A 24,073-nucleotide genomic window follows, 5' to 3' on the forward strand; every position below is an offset into this window, starting at 1 on the left:
CCGCCTCTCGCCATAAGCCAGATGGGATAGACTTGGCTTTCCCCGTGACCCCACAACAAGATAAATCTATATATATTGCGCGTTGTCCCGCACGCGGTCTGTCCTTCCGTCTGTCCCTTTTCAAAACGTACCTACTTCACCGCGCCGCTGCGCGCCGCCACTGCGCCGCTCAGGCAGTGGCTCACTACGATCGCGCGGGCATCTTAGCGAAAAAATGTTGTCTACCCACATGCATTGTACTAACTGGCAATTGATATTACTGATTTGAGGCGTTTACAGCGGAAATAGTTGTGAAATGATTTTGTAAAATGGTAGAAACTAGAAGCCATCATAAAGCTGTGTCAGACTTAAGTGGAAACTGCTTCTAGAATTCCAATCATATTCAAGTAAAGGGGCCAAAAACAAAAAGTGCTGAGAGGAACTCAAATGGAGTTCACGCTAGTGACACGACTCCTGGGGTGTAAAATAACTTTTTTTTTTTCAAGGGAGAGGAAGGCTTTATAAGCTTTTCCTCTCTCCTTTGTTTTGCTTTTAGTGGTAGAGTGGAAAGTACCGGTACAAGCACAGTGTGATGGTTGTTACCGTTTAAGGTGAGGATTCAGCTTGGTCCAAAGCTGTTAAAGTACAATTGAACCCCCATTAATAAGAAGAAAATAAAAGGTCATACAGCAAAACTATTTTTCTTTTCCCTGACAAAAAGGAATGAGCACTACATTCTCCTCTTATTGTGTGATGTAGAGCTAAAAGTGATGGTCTTAACAATGCAGTTTGTTTTTAAATCATATTCTGAAAAGAAAGAAACAAGAGTGGATGAAAAATATTATGAAACAGTCTTAGCTATTCTATAATTTACTAGTTGTACACATGGTAACTTTATGAATAAAACATAGTAATACTAATGTTAACTGTCGGTACGCCTAACTATGATGTGTGGTAGATTCTTTGGTCAAATTGATAGTAGATTACACAGTGCATCGTCTTGGGGTTGCAAAGAGGACATCAAACCACATCAATACTATAAGTCTATATATAGTAATAAGGTCATTCTTTTTAAAGATCCATCACATGATTTTAATCGTTCAATTCCTATTACATGCTTTTGTATTAATAAAGGGGGTGAGTAGCCATTGATATGTTTATTTACATAAATAGTACACACACATAATCATGTTAACAGTGTCAGGTTTACTTGTGGCCCATGTTATATAATGATGACCAGTAAATTAATCTTTGCAGTGTGAGACTGGAAAAAATGATTTTGTGGCATGCTGTATTCATGATGCCATATGAGTACAATAAAAATGTTTTGATCCATTTATTTTATTGAATAAACCTGGAGTACACAGCTGTTGGTGTAATTATGTTGGTTGTTAAGCCATAGTTTTTAAACATTTACCCTTTAAATATTACAGTGAAACTCCTCTACAACGAAATCATGTTAGCAGCAAGAAATTTTTCACAGCATGGGGTTTTTCACTGTAGCAAATTTGATCTCTGATGTAAACACACGCACACACAAAACGTAAATGTGTACTCTTTATTTTTATTCGAATACTGTATAACATGCATAAATATGAACATACACTTATTTGATTTTGTTTAACATTAACATACAATTTTTTTATATTAATCACTCCACTTTGTCTATTGGTTTAAAAAAGTAATTTATACTCTTTGATAAAAAAAAAAAAAAAGTTTCATTATATCTATAATTTGATTTCAAACTTTAAAATGCATAACAGTACTGAAATGAACAATACGTCTACTGTATACAGTACTGTAACACCTATGAATATGTAATTAATAAATGTAATGAAACAAAACGAAGAGAAAAAAAACACCCAAAAATCAGTTACATTTTTTGGTTATGTTTTAAAGCAACATTCGAATTTTCTATCCATTCGTGAAAAAATAATTGATAGAAAATAAAAGTATTTATAGTTTTGCACAAAGAGAAAAAAGCATCCACTTTCACTTACATCAATTTCTTGGATAATGTGTGGTTTTTTGGGTTTTTTTTTTTTTTTGCTTCCTCCGTACATGATTTTGATCACTTTTACCCTCTCTTCCAGCGTCAGAGCTCTTCTTGTCTTAGCTGTTTGGCATCCAAAGGTCCATTTTGTCGCCATTTTAGCAATGCAACAAAATACTTCCTGGACTACCGCACATGTGTAAACCAGTGTGGAGGTTGCTGTTGCAGTTTTGGAGCGAAACACCAGAGGTCGATGTTGGCTGAGGTTGGATTCGAATTTTGCGTAAGGCTTGTTTTCGTTGTAGTGAATCTCGTCGCAAGGCAAGAGCAGAGAAAAAGATTTCGTATAACGGAACAGGGGGATTTTTCATTGTAGGAGGAGCAGAAAAGTGGAAATGGCTTTCAAGCATGAAATTGTTTTCACAGTAGGGGGGATTTTCGACCATGTAGGTTTCGTTGTAGAGGATTCTTGATTATGAATATCAGTCAAAACAGAAAAATGGGTTCCATGATGAACATTTACAGAACCCAAAATTAGTTACAGTGGTATCCCAATGGGGTAATCTAAAGGAACCGAAAAACTGTTTTTGTTGATTTCTGAAATCCTCAGGCCTGAAATGCTTTGCATGAACTTCATGTGTCTTGCTAAATACCAATAATTCAAATCGTCTTCACTTTTAAAAACGTTGAGATATTGCAACCACAATTTTGTTTCCAATCCCTGGTTTAAAATAATAACAGCCTTTGAACAAACAGTTTACAGGTCTCCAATTACAAAACTAGTCATTCATAGATTTGTTGTATATTATCTGAGACAACCATAGATTAATTTCAATTCACACTGTAAACGGTCATTCATAATGGCCTTCTGGAGGAAACCATAACTACGATGTGACCCGTGATAAAAATGAGTTAGCCAGCCCTGCCTTTTAAAGGACTGAGAATCATATATATATATATATATATATATATATATATATATATATATAGTATACCGTATTTTCACGACTGTTCGACGCATCGTACTAATGGCCGCAGTCTCATTAATGGGTGACATTTCTGTATTTTACACATACACAGGACGCATCGTACTAATGGCCGCAGTTTTACAGTGGTAAAACATACGCCAGCTTAAACATACGGCATGCATGCGCACACTCTAACACGTTAGCTTGCAGCATACGGTAGCATGCCAAGACATACAGATAAGATAAAAACACGTTTTTAAAAAGGCAATGAAAGCAGAACTGAGTTCGGGTGTATTTTATTTAGCTATCGTACAATGTTCTCACGTTTATCGATCAATCATCACCCAGAAATCCATCAAAGTCCTCATCCTCTGTATCAGAAGCAGAGGACTGCACATCTCAGTTGTCATTGAATGCATCACATGCTAGTGTGAGTTGCTGCGCATTGCCGAGCGGAAAGAAGGAGTAGCAACAGCAAAGTCAACATTTCTCTCGTGTGAAGCTTTCCCACATTTGAAAGTAAAGAACAGAGCGAAACATGGTGGCAGCGCGTGTGTGTAGAAAGAATTGAACAATTGTGCAAGTACCGTAATCCATCAAAAACGCCGCGTTCCCTCTCGTTGTTGCGTATTGTGGCGTAACTCGCCAAGCGCTGCCTCTCACTCTTTGTAAAGTTGTGTTTTCCACCGATCATCCATTGTTCCCATGCCGTTTGCAACTTTACTTTAAACGCCCGGTTGATGCCAATGTCCAGCGGTTGGAGTTCTTTAGTCAACCCTCCGGGAATAACGGCAAGCTCAGAGTTCATTTGCTTGACTTGTTTTTTTTCACCGCTGCTGTGAGATGGGCACGCATGCCAAAAGCATAACCGGTGGCTTTAAGTTTGAACTGAGCTTCGTAGGCGTGTCTCTTTGTTGAATTTATTTTCAGGGGTTCTTGGAAACCAAAACCGGAGTTGTTTTGCAACAATGCACATTGCCACACTCTATACAAGTGTTGGTACTGGCTTGAGGCGTCCACTTACACGCCCACCCTTCACCATTGGCGGACTAGCTTGCCTGTCCTCTCTCTCCCTCTCTCTCTCTCTCTCTCTCTCTGCCTCTCCATATATGTATATATACACGCCCACCCTTCCCTGATTGGCCGACTTCTTTCCCGCATGGCTGGCCACAGTCACTTCCGCCTTTTCTCTATATAAACAGCGTGTCGGCTGTCAGTCAGATTTTGGAACTCAGCGCATATAAAGGACGCTCCGCACCATAAGGCGTCCTGTCCATTTTGGAGAAAATTTAAGACTTTTAATGGCGCCTTATAGTCGTGAAAATACGGTATGTTTAAATATGTTAAATATTGGCAAATTTACAGTATACATCAATTAATGTTCGTCAATGAAATCATTCAGTATAAAATTACATTTTAAAGCTATCAACAGTCAGTTCTGTATTTATCAGTCAGACACAAGTAGAATTGACAGAAAATATGAACCTGCGGCTGCCCAGAATATTCGTTAACATAACTTTGACAAAACTGACTGTGGAAGACATATTTGACAGAGAAAGGAGGCAGAGATTGCCTACTGGCAGTGGTGGATACAAGAAAAATGTGAGGAATGCTGAGAAAGCGTAGCTTCCCAGGCTCACAAACGAGGGGGAAGGAACTTAAGGGGGTAGCACAAAGAGCACAGAGAAGTGGCATGGCATCATCCTTATTGATACAAATCAAAGCAAGGGCCCAACATAATGCTCATTTCTACTATTGATTATGACGTGACACTTCAACATGAGCAAACTAATCACAGAAGTTAACCTGTGCAGTCCGAAATTGCCACATCACCTTTACTGCAACAACAAAAACCCTTCAATCCATTGATCTGTAAGGAGCTGTCCCTTCCAAACATTTTCAGCATTTTGCAGGGCCGTTGGTCCAGTCATCCGTGTGTTCTTCACGGTACGATCGCTTTTGACCCAGCGTCTGGCTTCAGATAATAATCTCGCCGGCAACCAGCCGGCAGAGACCACCCACTGAAATCATCCAGTGAACTGAGTGCCAGGAGAAGACTCGGAAAGGCCGTGTGTGATTCACTGTCCACTTTTTAACGACAGTAAGGCGAGCAATCAGTCCCAGAGAGGCAATGAGTGAAACAGTGTCACAACTTTATAACTCATACGCCAGAGGGCCTGGAAAACTACTGGAGCTAACAAAGAAAACAACCACTGACTACCAACACCTTTGAGAACATCTACAAGCCTGCAGGTATATTGTTATTGCCTGTCTGGACTGAAATTGCTTTAAGTAGCCAGAAATCCTTGTCTGGATGAGGACAAATCCGCGATTGTATTCTTTCTCATTGGTTTGGTGTATAGCGGGAGGAGAATCAATCTTGTCATGAGTCCAACGTCGTGTTTCTGTCCGTGATGCCAGTGACGTTACACCTCAATGGCATTCCACGTACAAAGAGTGTGACTCATGCAGCGGTGCATTGTGGTTCTGTGTGTTTGCATGTGTCCCTTTACAAGTTTGTGGTGTTCTGGCAAGCGCTAGGAAATTGGGAGAGCAAGCAAGCCGATGTGCACTTATAAGGCCTTGAAAGTGTCTGCTGTGCTCGTCGATAGTAGGCTACAGGCTATTTGCAAGACAGTCACTCAAGGGGAGATTGCAAACCAACAAATGACAGCATGTCCTTCTGGCCACTGAAAACTAGCAATAGTCAGGCTGAAAAGAAAGCATGTTTGACTAAGCCTGGTTTGTTCAAGAATTGATCAGTAGGAACTACAACTGTGTCAGGCTATTAGCAGAAGTGTGCAGAGTCATTTTCTGTTTTTAAATTGCCTTTGAAAAGTAATCCGACGGCTCTTGCCAGCCTTTCTGGAGCACTTGCTTACTGGCAAGCCACTGGCCACTATACGAGCAGTGCCCAAACGATCGATCACGGTGTGCAAGGGGTGTGCGCATGCGAGTGTTATTATTATTATTGTTATTATTATTATATATTTTGTGATAGTGCCCACTGCAGCCTATCAGTTTCAGATATATAAAAAGTATTAAAAAAGAAAAAAGTAGGTCACCTTTGACATAGTGTGGCATACGAACTGCACCACCGAAAGCTGTCAGCAGTCTCTTGCAGCTCACGTTAAGAGATGGTTGGATGGATGGATGGATGGATATTTTAACAATCATTCAAAGCTTGTTTGTTTGATCTGCAATGCAACAATGGCATTGGCAGAGAAAGGGAATCTGAAGCCGAATTTTAAAAACAGTACATACGAGCTACGATATCGCTGTGTTAGGTCTCCCGCTAAGGTAGGCAGTGCTTTTGTTTTTACAAACGGAGAGATATACCGGTCTTGTATCTTGTATATTTTTCTGTTTCATTAATGTTAAGGGTCAGGTATGCTATTGCTGATCATGGCATGAGTGTGTGCATGCGTGCGTGCGTCTGTTGATATTAGTGGGAAACGTTTGTGACAGTAATATAAACTGACCCCAAATACAGTCGGGAAGACAAGTGAAGACAGAATTCACGCTACCTGGAACAATTTCAAGGCATTTATGTCCTTGTATTATTTGGTAAACTAAAGTTCATTTTGCAGTTGGTCTTCTTACCGCGTATTACTGTCATACATAGCATGAACAAGTGTTGCTGTGGCTGGCTTGAGTGTCCTCCTGATGGCGCACACCCAAATAAACGGGTACTCAAGGCAAAATAGGGGGAGAAACGAATACCTCCATTTTTTTAAATGGAGGTATTCATATTATTAGAACTCATTTCACCCATGCATGCATTCAGAATTTTGCTGCTTTATATAAAGCCAAAAACGGAATGGGAACATCTTTTGTCAACATAGTAGCTGGCCTACTGCCACAGTGCTGGTGTTAACAAGAACAGAGTAAACAACCAGTTGAAATGATTGATTTGGGTGGGGACAGATAATGCACTTGAGAATACACACCATTAAATGTGCAGCAGTTCAGTGGCTTGCTTCTGTTCACGAACAGCAAATTTTCTCGTTTTTCATGGCAGTTTGTTGAAAAGCTAGACTAAAAAGCTGTTGGTTGTACGATGGAGACATCAAAACTACATGGTACTGTCATACATGGAGACCACTATTTAAGTTATTGTTTTAGCAATGATCGCAGATCACTAGAATGACTTCCACCAAGGCCATGCTTAAAACACAAGTTTAAAAAAATAAAATAAATCATGCAGTGTATCGTATTAGTCATGTTACTGAGTTTGTGGGTCATGAAGAGTGCTGAGATAACGGACAGAGTCAGACAGTGCAATTCCTGTGGCCGCACCTTCATCCAAAAGTACACTAACAATTTTGCTTCTCGTGGCCGAAGCCTCTAAATCGCTAATGCAGAAGGAATTATCCGATATTGACACACGACTGGACAAAGTAATATCGTTAGAACAAAGTCTCCAAAATCTCAAAATTAGCCAGCATCTCGATGGTAACAAATGCATGTAAACATAAGTCTTACCCTTGACACAGTGAGGGGCATGCTGAAGTCTTTTCCACCTTGAAGCCTGAAGCCCCACGGCGCCGGGCCGCTGAGAGTTACAGAGTACACGTTCATAGCCTTTGGGAAAGAAAAAGAGGCAAAATATATAAATTTGAGCTATAATTGAACCTAAAATTGTTCAAATCCTCACGTTACAGCCTCTCAACAATAATTATTCTCGGATGTCTGTCGTCCTTTATGAAAGCAGAGTCATCTTTTGTTTAGTTAAAGTAAGACTGTTTTTACTTTGGAAAACAATGACTAAACTAGACACTGAATCATTGTTGTTCTTTTTTTTTAATCACTAAACAATAACAAATATACAACATTAATTGGTTAAGAAAAAGTACTCTAGAAAAAAATGGGTTTGCAATGCGCTTAAACTGCAAAACAAAATGTTTTCTAATTAATGGATGCAATAATCAATTCTAAAAATAATGATAAGTGAGAGCCCTACTTTCGATTTTGTTTTCAACACCACAGGTGACAACACCGCTAGTCAAGGCTGAATCAAAAGCAGCTCTGCTGGCTGCTGACAAGAGGTGTGCTCCATTTAGCCTCAAATGGTTCACGTCGCAATTAATCCTAAATAAATTTCACATACCTAATTTATATGTTGGGAGCTACAATATGTTTTTGACCAAAAAAAATGGTTCATGCATTATTGGATAGAATTTACCAACATGACCTCAGTTGTTGACATGGCATACACAATACAATATAGGAACGGGCACTTCTACAGACAGACTATTAGGGACCGAGGTGAACATTCATATGTCGAGTGTGATATTACAAATCGGTGCCAGACACACCATCATCATAAATCTACTCAATAAAAGCAAGCGCGGTGACATTTAACAAGAAGCTCCGATTTCAATATAATGCGTCGTGGAGGCAACACATTTCATTGAAACATAACCTGTGTATTAATCCACGAAATCGTGAAACACTGTCCCGCTCGTAAAATGAAAACTCCTTTTGACATTTTCAAATGGTTCACATAATCTGTCTCGCTGTTATTAGACAATGACAGCTGTGTTAAAACTTGTCCCCAACATTGGCTGACATGCTACTAAATAACTAATGCAATTTTCAAAGTGCAACTCGAGACTGGGGCCGGTGGGGGCTACATCACTTGCCGCCGGCTTACAGCTATGCAACTAACCTAAATTCTGTTACCTGCTCTTCGGCACATAACCTCACCCGCTCTGCACTACCGGACCTACCTTGTACTCAAGGGCCGACCCGTGGACCAAACCTAGGAGAAAGTTAGAAATTCACAAAGGCTTGGGCAAGGAAGCAGAGCCTCACTCTAGCTGGCAAAGCCTCCCCTTCTAAACTTTGTAGCTGCAACTCACTCCTCAGAGGCTATATAAGGAATGTAAAACTACACCAAACTATTTCAGCCCAACACCCACATGAGTCACAGGGAGGGAAGAGGGGAGTGGAGATGACGACGTCAACGACTACTTTATTTTAACAAATGGCTGCTAAATTGAACTAAGTGGATTTCTTCGATACACCCCCCCCTCCAAAAAAAAAAAAGGTCTGTGTGTTTGTCGAGCAGCCAAAGAAACACAAGTGAAGAGAGAGCAAGGGAACATTACATTCCTTCTGGACGACATAAGGCACAGTGCAAACAAACCAGTAATTATGACAGGACGTCCAGCCTTTCAAGCAACAGATGGACTGCCTGAGAGAGGACTCAAAAACCAAATCCAAACGGGACTTATGAATATTTAACAGAAATCTTTTTGCCTTGAGCTGCAGTTAACAACCACAAAAATTAGATACATCTTGAGAGGTATTATTTTGCTAATTCTAATATCGTAATTCCTAAAATAGTGTCTTGAATAAACACCATTGTCCACTTGAATAAATAACAAACCTATTTCCTTTTGAGAAAAAAAAACCTAAAAGGGGGTTCCTCTAGGTCGCTGTAATTATGTTTACTGTCTCCTGTACACACACACACACACACACACACACACACGCACGCACGCACGCACGCAGCTAGAAAAACATTTGTAGACATAGCATTTGTAAAGCATCATTCAGAAGCAAATGAAACCAAGTATGTATGCATTTTCTATTTTGCATCCATGTTTGGCATTAATTCATATTACCGGTACTTTAAAATCCAATTCACAAAAAGGCAAAACTAAAGCTATACCACCCTGGCCCCCTCCAGTATGAACACTTGTTATGCTGAGCAGTTGAGAAAAGAAACATCCACATCAACTGTATATAACTTATATCCCAAGTATTTCCTGTTTAAATAAGAAATGACATTTGCTGTCATAATTCACAAGTCACAAATATAAACTTTGGGTTTAGAGTTTAGGTTTTGCAAACATATAATCCGATTTTGTCATCAACCCTTACTTTGTGATGGGTAGTTGCCAGCTGACAGTCACTTGTCAACATTTTAAGTCTTTGCCTACCAACATAATCCATTATTACCTATTACCCTCATATAATGTCACAAATTGCAAAAAAAGTAATTGAAGTCTTTGGCCCGAATCACATCTTCTGCAAAATGAATAGTTGGCTAAATTACACATCTAATAAAGCTGTTTGGACAAGAAAGAACAGCCGATAAAAATGAAAATAGTCTTGAAAATAGTTTTCAAATTCAAATGCTATTTATAAGCGGCCATGCTATATTGTCTGAATATTATGTGTGTCTCGCAGTGGTGGACCGGGCATTTCAACCTTAGGCCTTCAGTGACGTCACATACTGTACATCAACACAATATAGGCTCAACAAGCAGCACTTTCAGGAGCGTTTAAAACCATCAAGTATGCATTCACAATTACAAGCAGGAAACTAAATTAACAGATACAGTAGTCAAAAATAAAGAGATGATTTAAAAATACTAAATAAAATGCCACCCAAATTACACTGTGTGATCTTAAGTCTGTCCAATAAATTACGCAAAGACGCCAACAAAACAATAACAAAACAAACTATTCTTTGAAAATAAAGTAAACAGATTATTTGCAATTTGAGAATCGGCTATACAACAGCAAATAACTGAAAATGTTGAGCAGCCGAGATTGAATGAACTTTCCTGCACGAAGGTGACTACAATGCGCCATTATAAATTGTGTGGAAAGTAGTTCTGCAACCAGATCAACGTCTTCTCCTTCGGCTATTCTGGGTTCAAATGCAGTGATAGCTCTAGCAGGCGCTAATCCAATCACCGAACACGCATGGCCAGTCTCGAGTAAGCCCTCTAGCTGGCCCTAGTATGCAGGCGAGTCAGATCACGCGTCAGAGTCGTGATCTGATTGGCTATTGCAACCTGACTGTGCCCGTTCACTTACAACGCACAGGGTCCTGCTCCGTTTAATCTGAAGGCCGCGAGCAAGTTTAATTTACTTGGCAACACAAGCTATCTGAAATACGATTGGTTAAAAACTCTACCATAATAAATAAGTTATTTACCGAGTAGCTTTCAATGTTATTTTAAATAACATTGAAAACTCGACTAAGTGGAAATAATATGACAAAGAATACAGAGAATAATTTTGTTTACATATTTTTGAAAATAAAATAACAAATTAAATTGGTGGTATTCTCAGAAAAGTAAATTTATTAAACTTACTTTTGTGAGAATGTTTAGGCCAGTAGAGAAGGCCTTGCTGGCCCTGACGGAACGCCACTGGTGTCTCGTGACGTTCCGTGCTTCAGATAAACAAAATTAAACGTTTACTACAAGAGCAATCCACATCTTATGCTTGAGTGTACTTGTATTTTATTTCCAAATGAATAACTGCCAAAATGTTAAGTCATTGAAGGCAGCACAAGTTTTCTTGCGATATACTTTATAAGATAGAAACTCCAACATACACGCTTGTGGGAAGTAGTGGTAGATTCTTTTCTATGAAGGAGTATTTGGGTAATTTATATTTTTGCTTCTCTTATAACTTTATTCTTGTAACATTATGATTTTGTTGACAGTATTTGCACGGTTTTGTTGTGTTGTCATTTTATATTTTCACTATTTGCCAGCATTTTGCAGCATTGTTTTGAGTTTGAATCCCACACGTCACGAAAAATTATCCAAACGTACTTATTTAGCCATTTAGAGCGTCGTTATCGTTTTGTCAGCTACTGATTGGCGGTTGTGTCCTTTCAGTAAAGTTGTCTTGCTGATCATTTCCGCGTTTTCCCTTCCTGCGTGGAACAGAGTGTTTGCGGATTGGCATCCTGACACCGGTCTTCACTGCATTTCGAAAACAGCATTGGTGGACCACACAGATACTGTTTACAAAAGAAGAAACATAACCAGCCGACAACTGCCCTTACCATAACCATGTTCCTAACAAAAAAAAGTCACCGATGTAGAAGGGCTGAGGCAGTGCAGTTACTCATGCAGGCTTAATACCGGTATTTTCTACTGTCAATTTCAACATATGACAACTTTGCCAATTCTTCACAAAGACGACACTTTTATGTCGCTGTTGAAACAGGACATTGCTGTGAGTAGATATTGTTGCATTGTTCCTACAATAGATTTGTTATTCTTTGATTTTACCCTCTCAATGCTCTCTCTGTGTTTGTATCATTTTTTAAGTGTTTAAAGGCTATAAAAGAAATTTTAAAAGGCTATAAAAGAGATTATCATACATCATCATACATGTATCATACATGTCTTTGGAGACACATATAGTACAATGCTTATGCTGCAATTCTGAATTGCAGATTACATTTATTGCAAGGATGTTGTGGAATGTAACCCCGTGATGGAGAGGAATTCACTGTTTTAAACTTTTAATCATGAAAATATGACTCTCATTAAAATGTACACATTTATTCTCGCAGTATTATGACTGAAATTTCAAAAATACTATTTTCTTTTCAAAAATATTCACCTTTATTCTTCTACGGACTTTTTTTCATGAAAATATTCCATTTAGTCTTATGTGACAACGACTTTATTCTTGTATGGTTTGTATGAAATTTTAATGTCATTCATTCATACATTCATTAATTTTCCGAACCGCTTGCTCCTTACTACCGTCGCGGAATATTATTTTCGAAATGAAAAATATATTTTTCTCAAAAACATACAACTATTATCAGAAAATTCTGACTTTAATCTCGAGGACTAGATAGATAGATAGATAGATAGATAGATAGATAGATAGATAGATAGATAGATAGATAGATAGATAGATAGATAGATAGATAGATAGATAGATAGATAGATAGATAGATAGATAGATAGATATCGTAAATAAACAAATACATACATACATAACTTTATCACGAACAATCTAAAAAAATTACTTGCCATAACTACACTAATGTCGACTTTTTACTACGAGAGGACGGCAATCGAATTACGACATTTTTGGGTTGACGAGTACTGGAGTTCCTTCCAAGGTGAATATTCGCCAAAAGTTACTTTTCATTAGAAGAATATATTTTGATGAAGTAAAATAGTTCTTCAACACACACGCTTGTGACATAGTACACTAGGTGTTCGCTGTGCAAAAAGCCGTCGATCAAGACAACCAAAACCAACTACACGCCTAACTTTTGTTCCAAAATTGATTTAAAATAACACGGTAAAGAAGAAAGACGGACTGCTCGTTTGTCTTGATTTCCTTACCTCGACTTCCTCTGTGTGCTTACGGTTACGAGCAACAGACGACCAGATAGCGCCACGAAAAGTTGCCTGAGCGTCAGACTTCCTCTGGGCTAGTGCGAGGAGGAAGCCGCCGTGGTAGTCCCATTGGCTACCGAGTGCCGAGACGTCTCTACAGTGCGGTGAGACGTCAGAGGTCACATGGCGCGCAGGCGAGTCGAGATGCTTGGGGTGGGTCCCACGGACGTCTGTTGGTGGTACACCAGGAAGAAGCCGGTCGTGGGTCGTGGTTAAACCACAACCCGGCGAAAATCGGTTTACCATAAAATGTGTTTTGTATTCACTTAAATAATATTGCGACAGTAAATATACAGTAGAAAACGACATACAGTACCTGGTTTCTGTCATCTAGTGAGGGGTGATACCAGATGATTTTGACCGACCGATACTGATACTTATTGTGTGCGTGTTTGACCTCATAATGAAACACGATAAAAAACTTACACTGATTAAAAGTTCTGAATTAGATTCGTTAAGAACATAATAGTGATAGCAAATTAAAGTACTTACTTTTGATGAAAGATATGTGAGGGAACCCAAAAAAGCACACATGAACTTTATTGTTAGACTAGCCACCATTACATTGAAAAGAAAGAAATGAGAAAGGTGCCAATAATTTATTTACTAATAAATAATTAGCATAAATATGAATTACCTTAAACAATAAACAGATCAGAGAAATTACTTTCTCAAATGAAGTATACCTTTGTTGTGCAGTTAATCAAAACAAATGTTCTGACAGGAAAGCGAAAAAAAAGACAAATTATTAATTGAGATAACAAGAAATTAAACAGTTTTTTGTTTTTGTTATTATTTTTACAACACAACATCAGTGTTCAGGAACAGCAGCATTTTCACAGTTGTCATCCAGACTCTTTGTAGTAAGTTTTAACAACTGTGCCACAAGCACTTAACAAGTGTGACACAAGCACTTTCTGAGAGAAACAGAGCACAGGGGCAACAAGGGATGATTCACCCAGAGCGCAAATCTAGCCAGAACTGCCTCTGACTACAACAAACATTTCCCCGACTTGAAGCTGGCACACATAGGTGCAAAACAGAAAATGTACACAGGTCAAAAGGTCTCACCACAGGGGGGAAATTCAAGGTTTAAGTGCATCCATCCATTACCTGGACCTGCTTTTCCACATGAGAGTGATGTGACTGATTTCTTTCTTTTACTTTTTTATCTACCTTATTTTCTGTCAAATTATTACTGTATATGTTTTATGTTCAATAAACAAACAAACCAAACCAACCAACCAAGAGTCATAGGCAAGGTAAAAGTCAAATATGAAAAACAAACCCGACTGTAACTTGTAATTTCCCCATTGCGGGACAAATAAAGGATATCCTAACCCAAAACTGTTTGTCCTAAAATATGAAGGTGTCCCCCTGTTTGAACAAAGATGTTTAAGCCTAAAACAAATCAAACTCAACTAGCATGAAATCAAATCTATGCAGATAACCTCAAAGCAGCATGCAAAGCGCACACTTGCCCAAATGCCTTCCATCCTAAGGTTGAAGCGGAACCACAAAACCTCATGGAGCCAAATACACAAACCAAAGTAGATGTTGTATTGAGTTCTATGGACACAAAACAGACAGACAACTGTTAACTGCATAAGACTCAGTACAAAAATGACACGATTGACAATGCTCCCAAGCCAGAAAACGTGAGTCAGCCACAGTCATTTCTAGGCCTTGTAAATTACTACTCCAAGTTTTTGGCAAACCTCTCATCTGTCCTGCACTCACTCAACACGCTGCTCCAACAAAATGTTAAGTGTGAATGGACCACAGACTGTGAACAGACATCCAAAAAAGCATTACTTCATATCAAGTGTGGACCCACTGTAACCCAAAGTTGTGCCTCTACTTAGCATGTGATGTTCCATTATCGATATTGTCGACATTGTCGATATCCATCTGTTTCCTACCTTGTTAAATCATTGTTTAATTATTTTTTTTTAATTATTAACACGATTAGTGTCTACACATGGATGAAATACCATTATATGTTTAAAATAACTTAAATGAGTAGAGATTTTTTTTTCTCACAAGTGTGTATCAAACTTGACCTAAGAATTACTCAAGAAGTAGCTCTCAATTTCAAAAAGGTTGGTGACACCTTCATTGTACATGCAACGTCAAATTCAAAGCAAAACCTGATGGACAGTCGAGTGCAGCAGTCATGACGGCCAGCAGATGGCACCAAATATCAAGATATCGTACCCTGTGGCGACTGGTCGTTTCCATCATCGACGATTGAATCAAGTGGAGAAGTCATGAATCATCAGTGAGGGCTTTAAATCGCCGAGTGTTTTATCCAAGGCCGTTTTGAGCTTCATCTCTGCTATTACAAGAGATTCATATTCATAATCTGCTCGGTTGTTGGATCGCTGGTGATTAAACAAGGGTTTGTTTGCCTTGATCACACACATTTAGCTGAGTTAAACTTCAAGGCAACACTTTAGACGAAGATGGCTGACAACGGAGCACACCCGACAGAAGAGGACCCGGCCGCCGCCTTCTTAGCCCAGCAGGAGAGTGAGATAGCGGGTATAGAGAACGACGACGGAGGCTTTGGGGTGTTGGACGAGGCGGAAAGCCAAGAGCCCCCGGTGCTACCGACGAGCAACTACGGCAAGTTTTGGACCGTTAAGCTAACAACTACGAGCTAACGTAGCCTCACTGAGCAGACATAAAAGCTTCACTTTTATAGAGATGATTTAACTCTTAACATACTCGGAGAACAATAGCACCAGTCATGTTTGCTACTCTAACGTTGACACTCAACGGGCGACAATGTTGCCATTTATAAACCTTTAGCCAGCGTAATGCTAGTTTAATAGGTCTGTACAACAACGATGCCGTTTGCACATTTAAATCACGCACGCCTCGTTTAATAATTCATTTTTTGACCGTACACCATCTAAAGAATTTAAGCGATATGAGTAAGCGTGGGTGTCTTAACGTTTACTCATCAACCCGGAAGTTGTGTCGCTTCAGCAGGCCGAACAGGTGCTGCCGCATTTTTTGCATGACTCCTCACAGTAACAACAGGGGCAGAGCAGCAACGACGGGACATCAAACACGCCCCAAAAGGTGTGTGTTAATAATAATTTCTTATTTAATTCTTGTTTTCGTGTCATGATGTTAGATCCTTTTGGAGAGGAGCCCGCCACAGTGAACGGGGATCTGTTTCAGGTGGGTCAAAACAAAAAGAAAAAATAAATGACGTGCTTAGGAATCGAGGCAACTGGACTTGGTTGTTGTCTTTTGTCTAAAAAGCTTCTCCATCTTAATGTCCTTGGTGAGATATTCAGGAGACAGAGATGTCAGTATGACCGGCAACGGCGCAGCCCTCCTGTGACGACGACAGGGCTTTTCGAGTTTGACAGAAGATTTTTACTATACATATCTCTCAAACCAGTGGTCCTCTCTGTCCAGAATTTGGGCGGTGTTGTCCTCACTTCTTTTTTTGAGATGAACATGAACTGCTAACTCTGGGCCCGAAAAGAGTGTACTCCTCTGTTGTACCATGCACGTGCGGAGGGGTTGCTTGTTCTCGCCAATGTCGAGGCAGCTCCAGAGGTGTCCATTATCTTGCATGCAAGATTTACCTTTCCAGTCTTAACCTTAATATTTTGAACAAGTCCCTAGTTGCTGTAGCAAAAAAATAAGTCATTCAATTTGAGTCCTCACTAATTTTAAGGAAGGCAAGTTATTAAGTTTTACAGTCTTGCTCAGTTACAACATACAGTCACACTTTGTACTCATTCGCTTTACTTGAGCTGGGTAGCTGTACTAACACATTCACAATTACATTGTGTTAATGGCTCTTGTTGTATTTACTTTCTTATACACATAACAAACATTTAAGACTCATAATAAACGTGTTAGCCCTCTTGAAAACGTTGTCCTGGCCATTTTCCCAAACGAGGTCAAATTGTATGTCGTATTGCAAAACAGAAGTGATGCTAAATAACAATAAATATTTTTTCCCCCCATATCGAGCAAACTGTTTTCATGTAACTGCTTTCATAACGGACACGTTCCTGTCCACCAAAAGGAGTCCAACGGTCTCGCGGACAACTACGCAGCCATCGCACAGGTGGATGTTCAGAGGCAAGAGCCAGAAAGTCTACGCAAGTGGAGGGAGGAACAGAAAGAACGCCTTGAGGCTTTAGGTGAGTCAGTAAGCTGTACCTCAGCTACTTGCTAATCGTTTTATTCTTCGAACTTCAGTCTTATGTAGCAAGTCATTGTTTTGTTCTCAAGACTCGGCATCCAAGGCGGCAGAGGCGAAGTGGCGAGAGAAGGCCAAGAAGGAGCTGGAAGATTGGCACGTGCACCAGAGTGAGCAGATGGAGAAGAACAAGGCCAACAACAGGTTGGTAGGGTCAGACATGTCCAACTGTTGGCATGCGGAAGGTCGATTTGGGCAACAATAGTAAAATGCCTTTTGCATCATGAAGTTAAAATAATTCCCAAACATTACGCCACGATGTGGCAACCTTTATCACCGCCCAGTATTTATATGTGGTTAAAGTCGACTGAATGAGAATTAACAAAGCAGAACATGTACGGGAATTTTAATGCAAATTTTCGAGAACAGGTGACCACTGACTTTTGAGTCTTGGGGTCAGTTTGCACACCTGGCTCAAGTAACTGCGAACAAGTGCATGTTTTGATGACAAGCATCTGTGAAGTGTCCTCACTGCCATCTTGCGAATCTAAAAACTTGATTGAAGAAGAATGCAATTTTCAAATTGTAAAGACTGCAATTTGGAAGTTAAAATCTGTTTTATTTCAGTTGATTTTTGGGATTAGTTTTTTTTATATTAACATATTTTATTTTGTTATTTATAGTGTCTACATACGATGCTGTGAAATAGTATTTGCCCCTTTCCTGATTTCTGTGTTCTTTGAATATTTATCACACACAAAGGTTTCAGTTTCTCTAACCAATTTCAATATCACACAGAATACCCAAATAAATACAAAATGCAGTTTCCAAATGCCAATTTAAGGCACAAAATATATATATATATCCAAAACTACCTGACCCGATATGAAAAAGTAATTTGCCCCCCTTGTTAAATCACAAAGTAACTGACGAATGAGAGTTTTGGGAAAGCTGAGTTCAATTTCACAGGTAACACCCTAGCACCACATTTGTTGCCTCAAGAAATCAAATAAATAGAATCTGTCAGACTAAGTGAAGTAGGCTACAAGGTCTCAAGAAAATTATAAATTGAATACATTCAATTTGAAAGAACAGTTATTGAAATCTGTCTGGAAAAAGTTACAAAGTCATTTCCAAGACCCTGAGGCATCAGCAAACCGCTGTCAGAATCAGAATCAGAATCATCTTTATTGGCCAAGTATGTAGAACACACAAGGAATCTGTCTCCGGTATAACACGCTGCACTAGTATCATCGTAAACAACAAAATCATTGAACCATTTTAGAGTATACCAGTAGTTTTGTAGTACCATTTTGTGGTGCAAGAAGAGTGACTATGTCAGTGACTGTTTAAGAGAGTTAATGGCTAGAGGGAAGAAACTGTTTAAGTGTCTACTGGATTTGGTGCGCATGGATCTGTAGCGTCTGCCTGAGGGGAGTGGCTGAAAAAGGTGGTGGGCAGGGTGCGGGGGATCCAGAAGGATTTTCCGTGCCCTTGTCTGGATTCTTGCAGTGTGCAAGTCCTCAAGAGTGGGTAGGGCGGTGCCAACGATCAGAGCCGTTATTCACAATTGGATAAACTGGGAACCGTGGTAACATTTCCAGGAGTGGTCGAACAACAAAAATGACCACAAGAGTGCAACGACGACTCATCCAGGAGGTTGCAAAAGTACCTAGAGCAACACCCAAAGAACTCCAGACCTTGCTGGCCTCAGTTTACTGTTCACAACTCTACCATAAGAAAGACACTGACCAAAAATGGAGTGTACCCAGGCAAAAACCACTGCTGTCCAAAAATAAAACAAAGGCTCATCTTACATTTGCCATAAGACGTCTTGATGATCCTCAAGACTTTTGGAAAAACATTCTGTGGACTGATGAGTGAAAAATTAGAACCTTTTGGAAGATGTGCGGCTTCTGGGGTAAAAATGGCAGAGCATTTGATAAAAATAACATTATGCCAACAGTGAAGCATGGTGATGGCAGCGTGTTGGTCTGTGGCTGCTTTACAACGTCAGGACCAAGACAACTTGCTGTGATTGATGGAACAATGAATTCTGCTGTTGACCAGAAAACACCCTGAAGAAGAACATCTGACAATTCCTTTGCGCCTTCAAACTGAAGCGCTCTTTGATCATGCAGCAGGACGAAACACACCAGCAAGTCCACTTCTGAATGCCCCCCGCCCCCCCCCCCCCAAAATTACATTTTTGGTGTGGCTAAGTCAAAGTCCGACTTTGCCGTGGTGTGACCTTAAATGGGCAGTTCGTGCCAGAACCCCCCCCCCCCCCACCCCCCACCCAGTATGGCGCAGTAGAAACAAATTCTGTGAAGAAGAGTGGGACAAAATAGGTCCACATCGATATGAAAGATTCATTAGCAATTATCGCAAAACTGCATTTTATATTAACATGGGGTCTCTGTGTGATATTAAAATGGGTTTGATGAACTGAAATCTTTGCGTGTGAGATAAATATGCCAAGAACACAGAAATCAGGAGGAGGGCAAATACTTTTTCATGGCACTGTAAGTTCAGTGCTTAACAAGTGCAGTCCACATGTTTACATATCATTGTTTCATGAAACATGACAAAGATGAGGTGATAAAGTCACGCATTTGCTTGCATTATTGTTGCAATTGCATTTATGACTAGGTGCCTTTTTTCATTAGTTTTTATTTCACAATTGAATCTTTTTTTTTTTTTTTTTCAAAATTGTAAAGTATTTTACACTACAGTATGTTAAGTGAGTAAGACAAGTACTATAATTAATAATGATCAAAAATCCTGTGATTGAAAGGGTATACATCATAGTTGCTTGTTTTGCCATTCCTGGTGCACATGAAATGTATTTTTTCCCCCAATATAATCGTAGCCTTTTGTCATACTGTCTTTGTTTTCCCTCCCCACTTTATGAAGCTAACCTGTCCTTCTTTCACACTTTCCGACAGACTCTGCCCAATTTTGACACGGTTGCGCGCGTGTTTTCCCCACTTTTTTCTGTCCACCTATTCATTGTCGTTTGCGTGACCATCCCTCCTTTAGTAATCGTAGAGTCTAACATGTTTACCTGTTGTGTGGCACTGACACTCTTCTCCCTGTCTTCTCTTTCCTGCTCACTTGGCCTTGCCTGTCTACTAAGGATTGCTGACAAGGCTTTCTCCAAACAGCCCAACTCTGATCTAATAGGCTTTGTGTAGGTTTAGAACTCTTGTGCTTTTCACTGTTGATCGCCTCCTCACCCACCGGCACCTTTTAGTCACTCACCAGACGCATCCCCCGACACTAAAAAGGTAGCAAGAGAGTCATTTTACACAGCCTGCAAAACAATGTGACAGTTTTTCCTCAACTTCCAATCAAAGCTAATTATCCTACATAAAATGAGAATATGTAACAAAATGCAGGCGCAAATATGTTTTGGTGCAACACAAAACATCAGGTAAGGGGCCAGAAATACAACGGCCACATGCTCTTGCTCAGGACATTGGATTTGTACAACACACACCTTGGCCAGGTGATTCGTAGGTAATGAATAGTGGGAGGGAACAATAATTTCAACATGATTTAAAAGTTAAAACTTGTACGTAGCAAAATATCACTAATTCTTATTTTAAATTTTTTAGAATAATTTTTACTATAATTTTATAATTACTGATTGTTGAATTATATTTATGAAATTTGTTATATTGATGGAATTATTTGCAGTAAATGAATTAACCAATTATTAATAAACTAAATGAATTAGAGATTGAACAATTAATTGATAAATTGTTGAACTTAAAATTGTCCAAATCGTTGTCAGCCTCTCATCAGTGAATATTGTCAGATTTCTGTAGTCCCTCCACCCGAGAAGGCCAATCAAAATTTTCAAACATCTATTTTTACCTTGGAAAACTTTGACGTGACAGATCAAATCTAGAACTGAAATCGTGAGCAATTTATTTTTGTGCATCTTCTGCATTGTCAATTTGAAATAATGTCCTCTTTTTGAGGAAAGGGATGGAAATTTAAAAGTTGGGAGTTTTGTTTTTCCGATAAATCGGGAAAAAACACTGGTCACCAAATCCGCTGCGCCACCCTTTAAAACAAAAAGGGCTAATTAACTGCACCAATTCCACAGCCTGAGTTCCAAGGTTTGGGTCTTGACGGTTCGTTTGTGCATTTTGTGGCGTGACGTGCAGTAGCTGTCAAAAATGGGCGTGCTAACATCGGCCCTCTCACTCGCAGAGCGTCAGAGGAGGCCTTCCTGGCCGAGAGCGACGGCGATGGCCCCGCGTCGACGTGGGAGCGCGTGGCCCACCTGTGTGACTTCAACCCCAAGACCAACAAGCAGGCCAAGGACGTGTCCCGAATGCGCTCGGTGCTCATCTCGCTCAAACAGACCCCTCTTGTCCGCTAGGGGGCGGGCTCGCTCGCGCTTACTTTGCCTTTTCACTTGTCACTGCACCTCATATCACAAAATGTTTGCAAATCCCCCTTTTCCACACAACTCCAACTAGTATACGACCTTCCCACCTTTCTTGATGCCTATACTTTTGAACTCTCACCCTTGTGGGATCATGAACTGTTCTATAAATTATTACTATTATTATTATTAGATTTGTCTTATTACTGCAGAAGATACTGTTACTGTAAGTTAACATTTCTTACCCTTTTAAATTATGATTACTTTGATCAATTTTAATGCATGCCTCTGCCAAGAATTGGAGTGGACTTTTACTATTTTTTTATATGCTTCAGGTTGTTATTCACTAGTCAGGTACTTGCAGATTGTAACCACACATGCCTCTCAATAATGTAGAACCACCAACTTTGGAATGTTTGTTGTAAGCCAATACGGTTGAAATATCATCTTCTACAATGAAAAAATGAAGATGACTTGGACTTCATTTGGACAGTTAAAAGCAGCGGCAAAAGTAATCCCCCAACCGAGCAATTTTGCGATTGCATCAAAATTGACAATTGGAAGGATTGAGTTAGTTTCTCATTTCATCCACATTTTATAAGCTACAATCGACTCAGTGTCAACTTTCACATGTTGCCTATTTGGATATTATGAAAACTGAGGAAAGTGAATGTTAAGAGAATTGGTCAATAAAAAATAGAAATAATTACCGGTACTTGTAGTAATGTGTCTTTGTATGATAGATTGCATGTAAAAAATTTGAATATCATACAAAGTTTAGTTGATTAGCTTTAATTCCAAAAGTGAAAGGAATGCCTTCCTTACTGATTGGAAAAATATTTTACAGAAGACTAGGTCATAATAGCTAAATATTAAAAAAAAAAAATAATTGTTCCCCTGAAAAATCGAAGAAATACATTGATTAACATTTTTAATTGCGCTTATGAAATCAGATTTTATTGTGATGCAACACAACATTTATCCAAGATTTTGTTAAATGTATTTTTTGGGGAGCGCAAATCCAAATATCCAAACAGCAAAGTTCTCTAAACTTGACTAGAACCTCCCCAAAACTGGTGGAAATTGGGAGGTCTACATTTTCGGGAAATAAGTGAAAACAAAACCATGATGTACCATGTTGCTGCCTAGCAAAGGAAACGTACAGAAGAAAAACATGATATCCATTCAACCGAAAATGGAAGTGTAGATACTTAAAATAATTACACTTTAACTGACTTAGAAATGGAAGTGTACGTACTTAAAATAATTACACTTGACGTGACTTTCATTCATTCATTCATTCATCTTCCAAACCGCTTTATCCTCACTAGGGTCACGGGGGGTGCTGGAGCCTATCCCAATACAGGAAACTATAGTGATGAAATTAGAACTTGAAAGTCAACTCGGGCCATTGAACAGATTGTATTTCAATTTTGTCCTTTAGCAACTGCCTTGTGGTCAACATGAGAAGACAGGACACGACACAGATACTCAACTTAGTCTTATATGTTTGAAAGTGACTTTTCGAATAACCCTGGTCAATTTGCACAGTATTTCCTTCCCTTCAATATAATGACAAACTCTGGCTTCACATGGATGTCATGCTCAGTGGAGATGCTAAATTAGCAATGGGTGTCACAATGTTCTGTTGTTGTTTGATTGCAACGGCCTTCACCCTGGGCGGGTTGAACCGGCTTCTTCCTTGGCGCGCACGACATCCCTGATCATGGCGGCCCAAGCGCGGCGATCCTGTGCCAGGTCAACCGACAGCTTCAGCCAGTCCTGGTTCCACCGTCTCAGACCCACCACCAAGGGGCCGGAAAGATACGCGAGGTCTTCTTTCATCGTGGTGGCCCAGGTCTTGACTTGTCCACCACGCCGCTTGCGCCAGGCTGGCAAAGGAGCAGGAAGGAGAACATCCCTGATCAACTCCCCCGCCTGGTGGCGTGCCGCATGCCCGAACCAACGGAGTCGGCGTTGCAGGAGACACGCTGGTAAGGGGCTAAGGTGCAGGCAGCGACGAAGGTCAGCAGTGGGGACCCGGTCCGATCGGCGGCGGCGGAGAATACGGCTGACGCAATCGTTCTCAAAGACTTCCAGCTTGCGCTGGTCAGCCACTCATAGGCCAGGTCTCACAGCCTGTCACAATGTTCTGCGACTAACTGGAAACTAGTCCAAGGTGTACTACAACTCTTGTCCAAAGTCAGAACCTAATAGTTAGGGCAAGCACTATAGAAAATGGATAGTTACCTGGATTATAATAGTTTTTCATTAGTTTTCAAGTGTATTCCTTTTGGTGTGTGTCACTAAATATTGTGCAAAAATGTTTTTTCTTCTTTCTACCCACATTCTTGCTGCTGGAGGCTGTAAAGT

The 24,073-nt window shown here is 39.8% G+C and overlaps 2 protein-coding genes across 5 annotated transcripts in view; one reads left to right on the forward strand and one right to left on the reverse strand.

Moving 5' to 3' along the window:
• The window catches only part of pdlim7 (PDZ and LIM domain 7), a 43,127-nt gene extending 29,890 nt beyond the window's left edge, over window positions 1-13,237 (reverse strand). The window contains exons 1-2 of one of the 3 annotated variants that reach the window (XM_052074930.1): window positions 13,071-13,237; window positions 7,426-7,524 (exon numbers count right to left, since the gene is read on the reverse strand). In XM_052074930.1, coding sequence (XP_051930890.1) covers window positions 7,426-7,521 — 96 coding nt within the window. In that variant the 5' untranslated portion in view covers window positions 7,522-7,524; window positions 13,071-13,237. Of the gene's footprint in view, window positions 1-7,425; window positions 7,525-8,611; window positions 8,637-8,672; window positions 8,838-13,070 lie in introns of those variants that run through there. The other 2 variants (XM_052074931.1, XM_052074932.1) reach the window with 2 other exon arrangements.
• A 2,120-nt stretch (window positions 13,238-15,357) lies between these two features.
• On the forward strand, window positions 15,358-22,406 carry cltb (clathrin, light chain B). Of its 2 annotated transcripts, XM_052076415.1 has the most exons (6): window positions 15,358-15,752; window positions 16,270-16,316; window positions 17,182-17,299; window positions 17,391-17,502; window positions 20,438-20,491; window positions 21,523-22,406. In XM_052076415.1, exons 1-6 carry the CDS (start codon window positions 15,590-15,592, stop codon window positions 21,692-21,694), a joined length of 666 nt encoding a protein of 221 aa, XP_051932375.1. In that variant the 5' UTR covers window positions 15,358-15,589; the 3' UTR covers window positions 21,695-22,406. The 2 variants fall into 2 exon arrangements, with proteins under 2 accessions (XP_051932375.1, XP_051932384.1); XM_052076424.1 differs by lacking the exon at window positions 20,438-20,491 and having other exon boundaries at window positions 15,362-15,752.
• The last annotated feature ends 1,667 nt before the right edge of the window (window positions 22,407-24,073 follow it).

The sequence above is a fragment of the Hippocampus zosterae genome, chromosome 1, assembly GCF_025434085.1.
Source record: "Hippocampus zosterae strain Florida chromosome 1, ASM2543408v3, whole genome shotgun sequence".
NCBI lineage: Eukaryota > Metazoa > Chordata > Actinopteri > Syngnathiformes > Syngnathidae > Hippocampus > Hippocampus zosterae.

What these genes read in the sequence shown, in the direction of transcription:
- cltb (XM_052076415.1), top strand. Translation starts at nt 15,590, where the DNA reads ATGGCTGACAACGGAGCACACCCGACAGAAGAGGACCCGGCCGCCGCC. An exon ending in AAGAACAAGGCCAACAACAG is followed by an intron (nt 17,503 to 20,437) that starts GTTGGTAGGGTC and finishes CTGTCTACTAAG; the next exon opens with GATTGCTGACAAGGCTTTCT. An exon ending in TCTGATCTAATAGGCTTTGT is followed by an intron (nt 20,492 to 21,522) that starts GTAGGTTTAGAA and finishes TCTCACTCGCAG; the next exon opens with AGCGTCAGAGGAGGCCTTCC.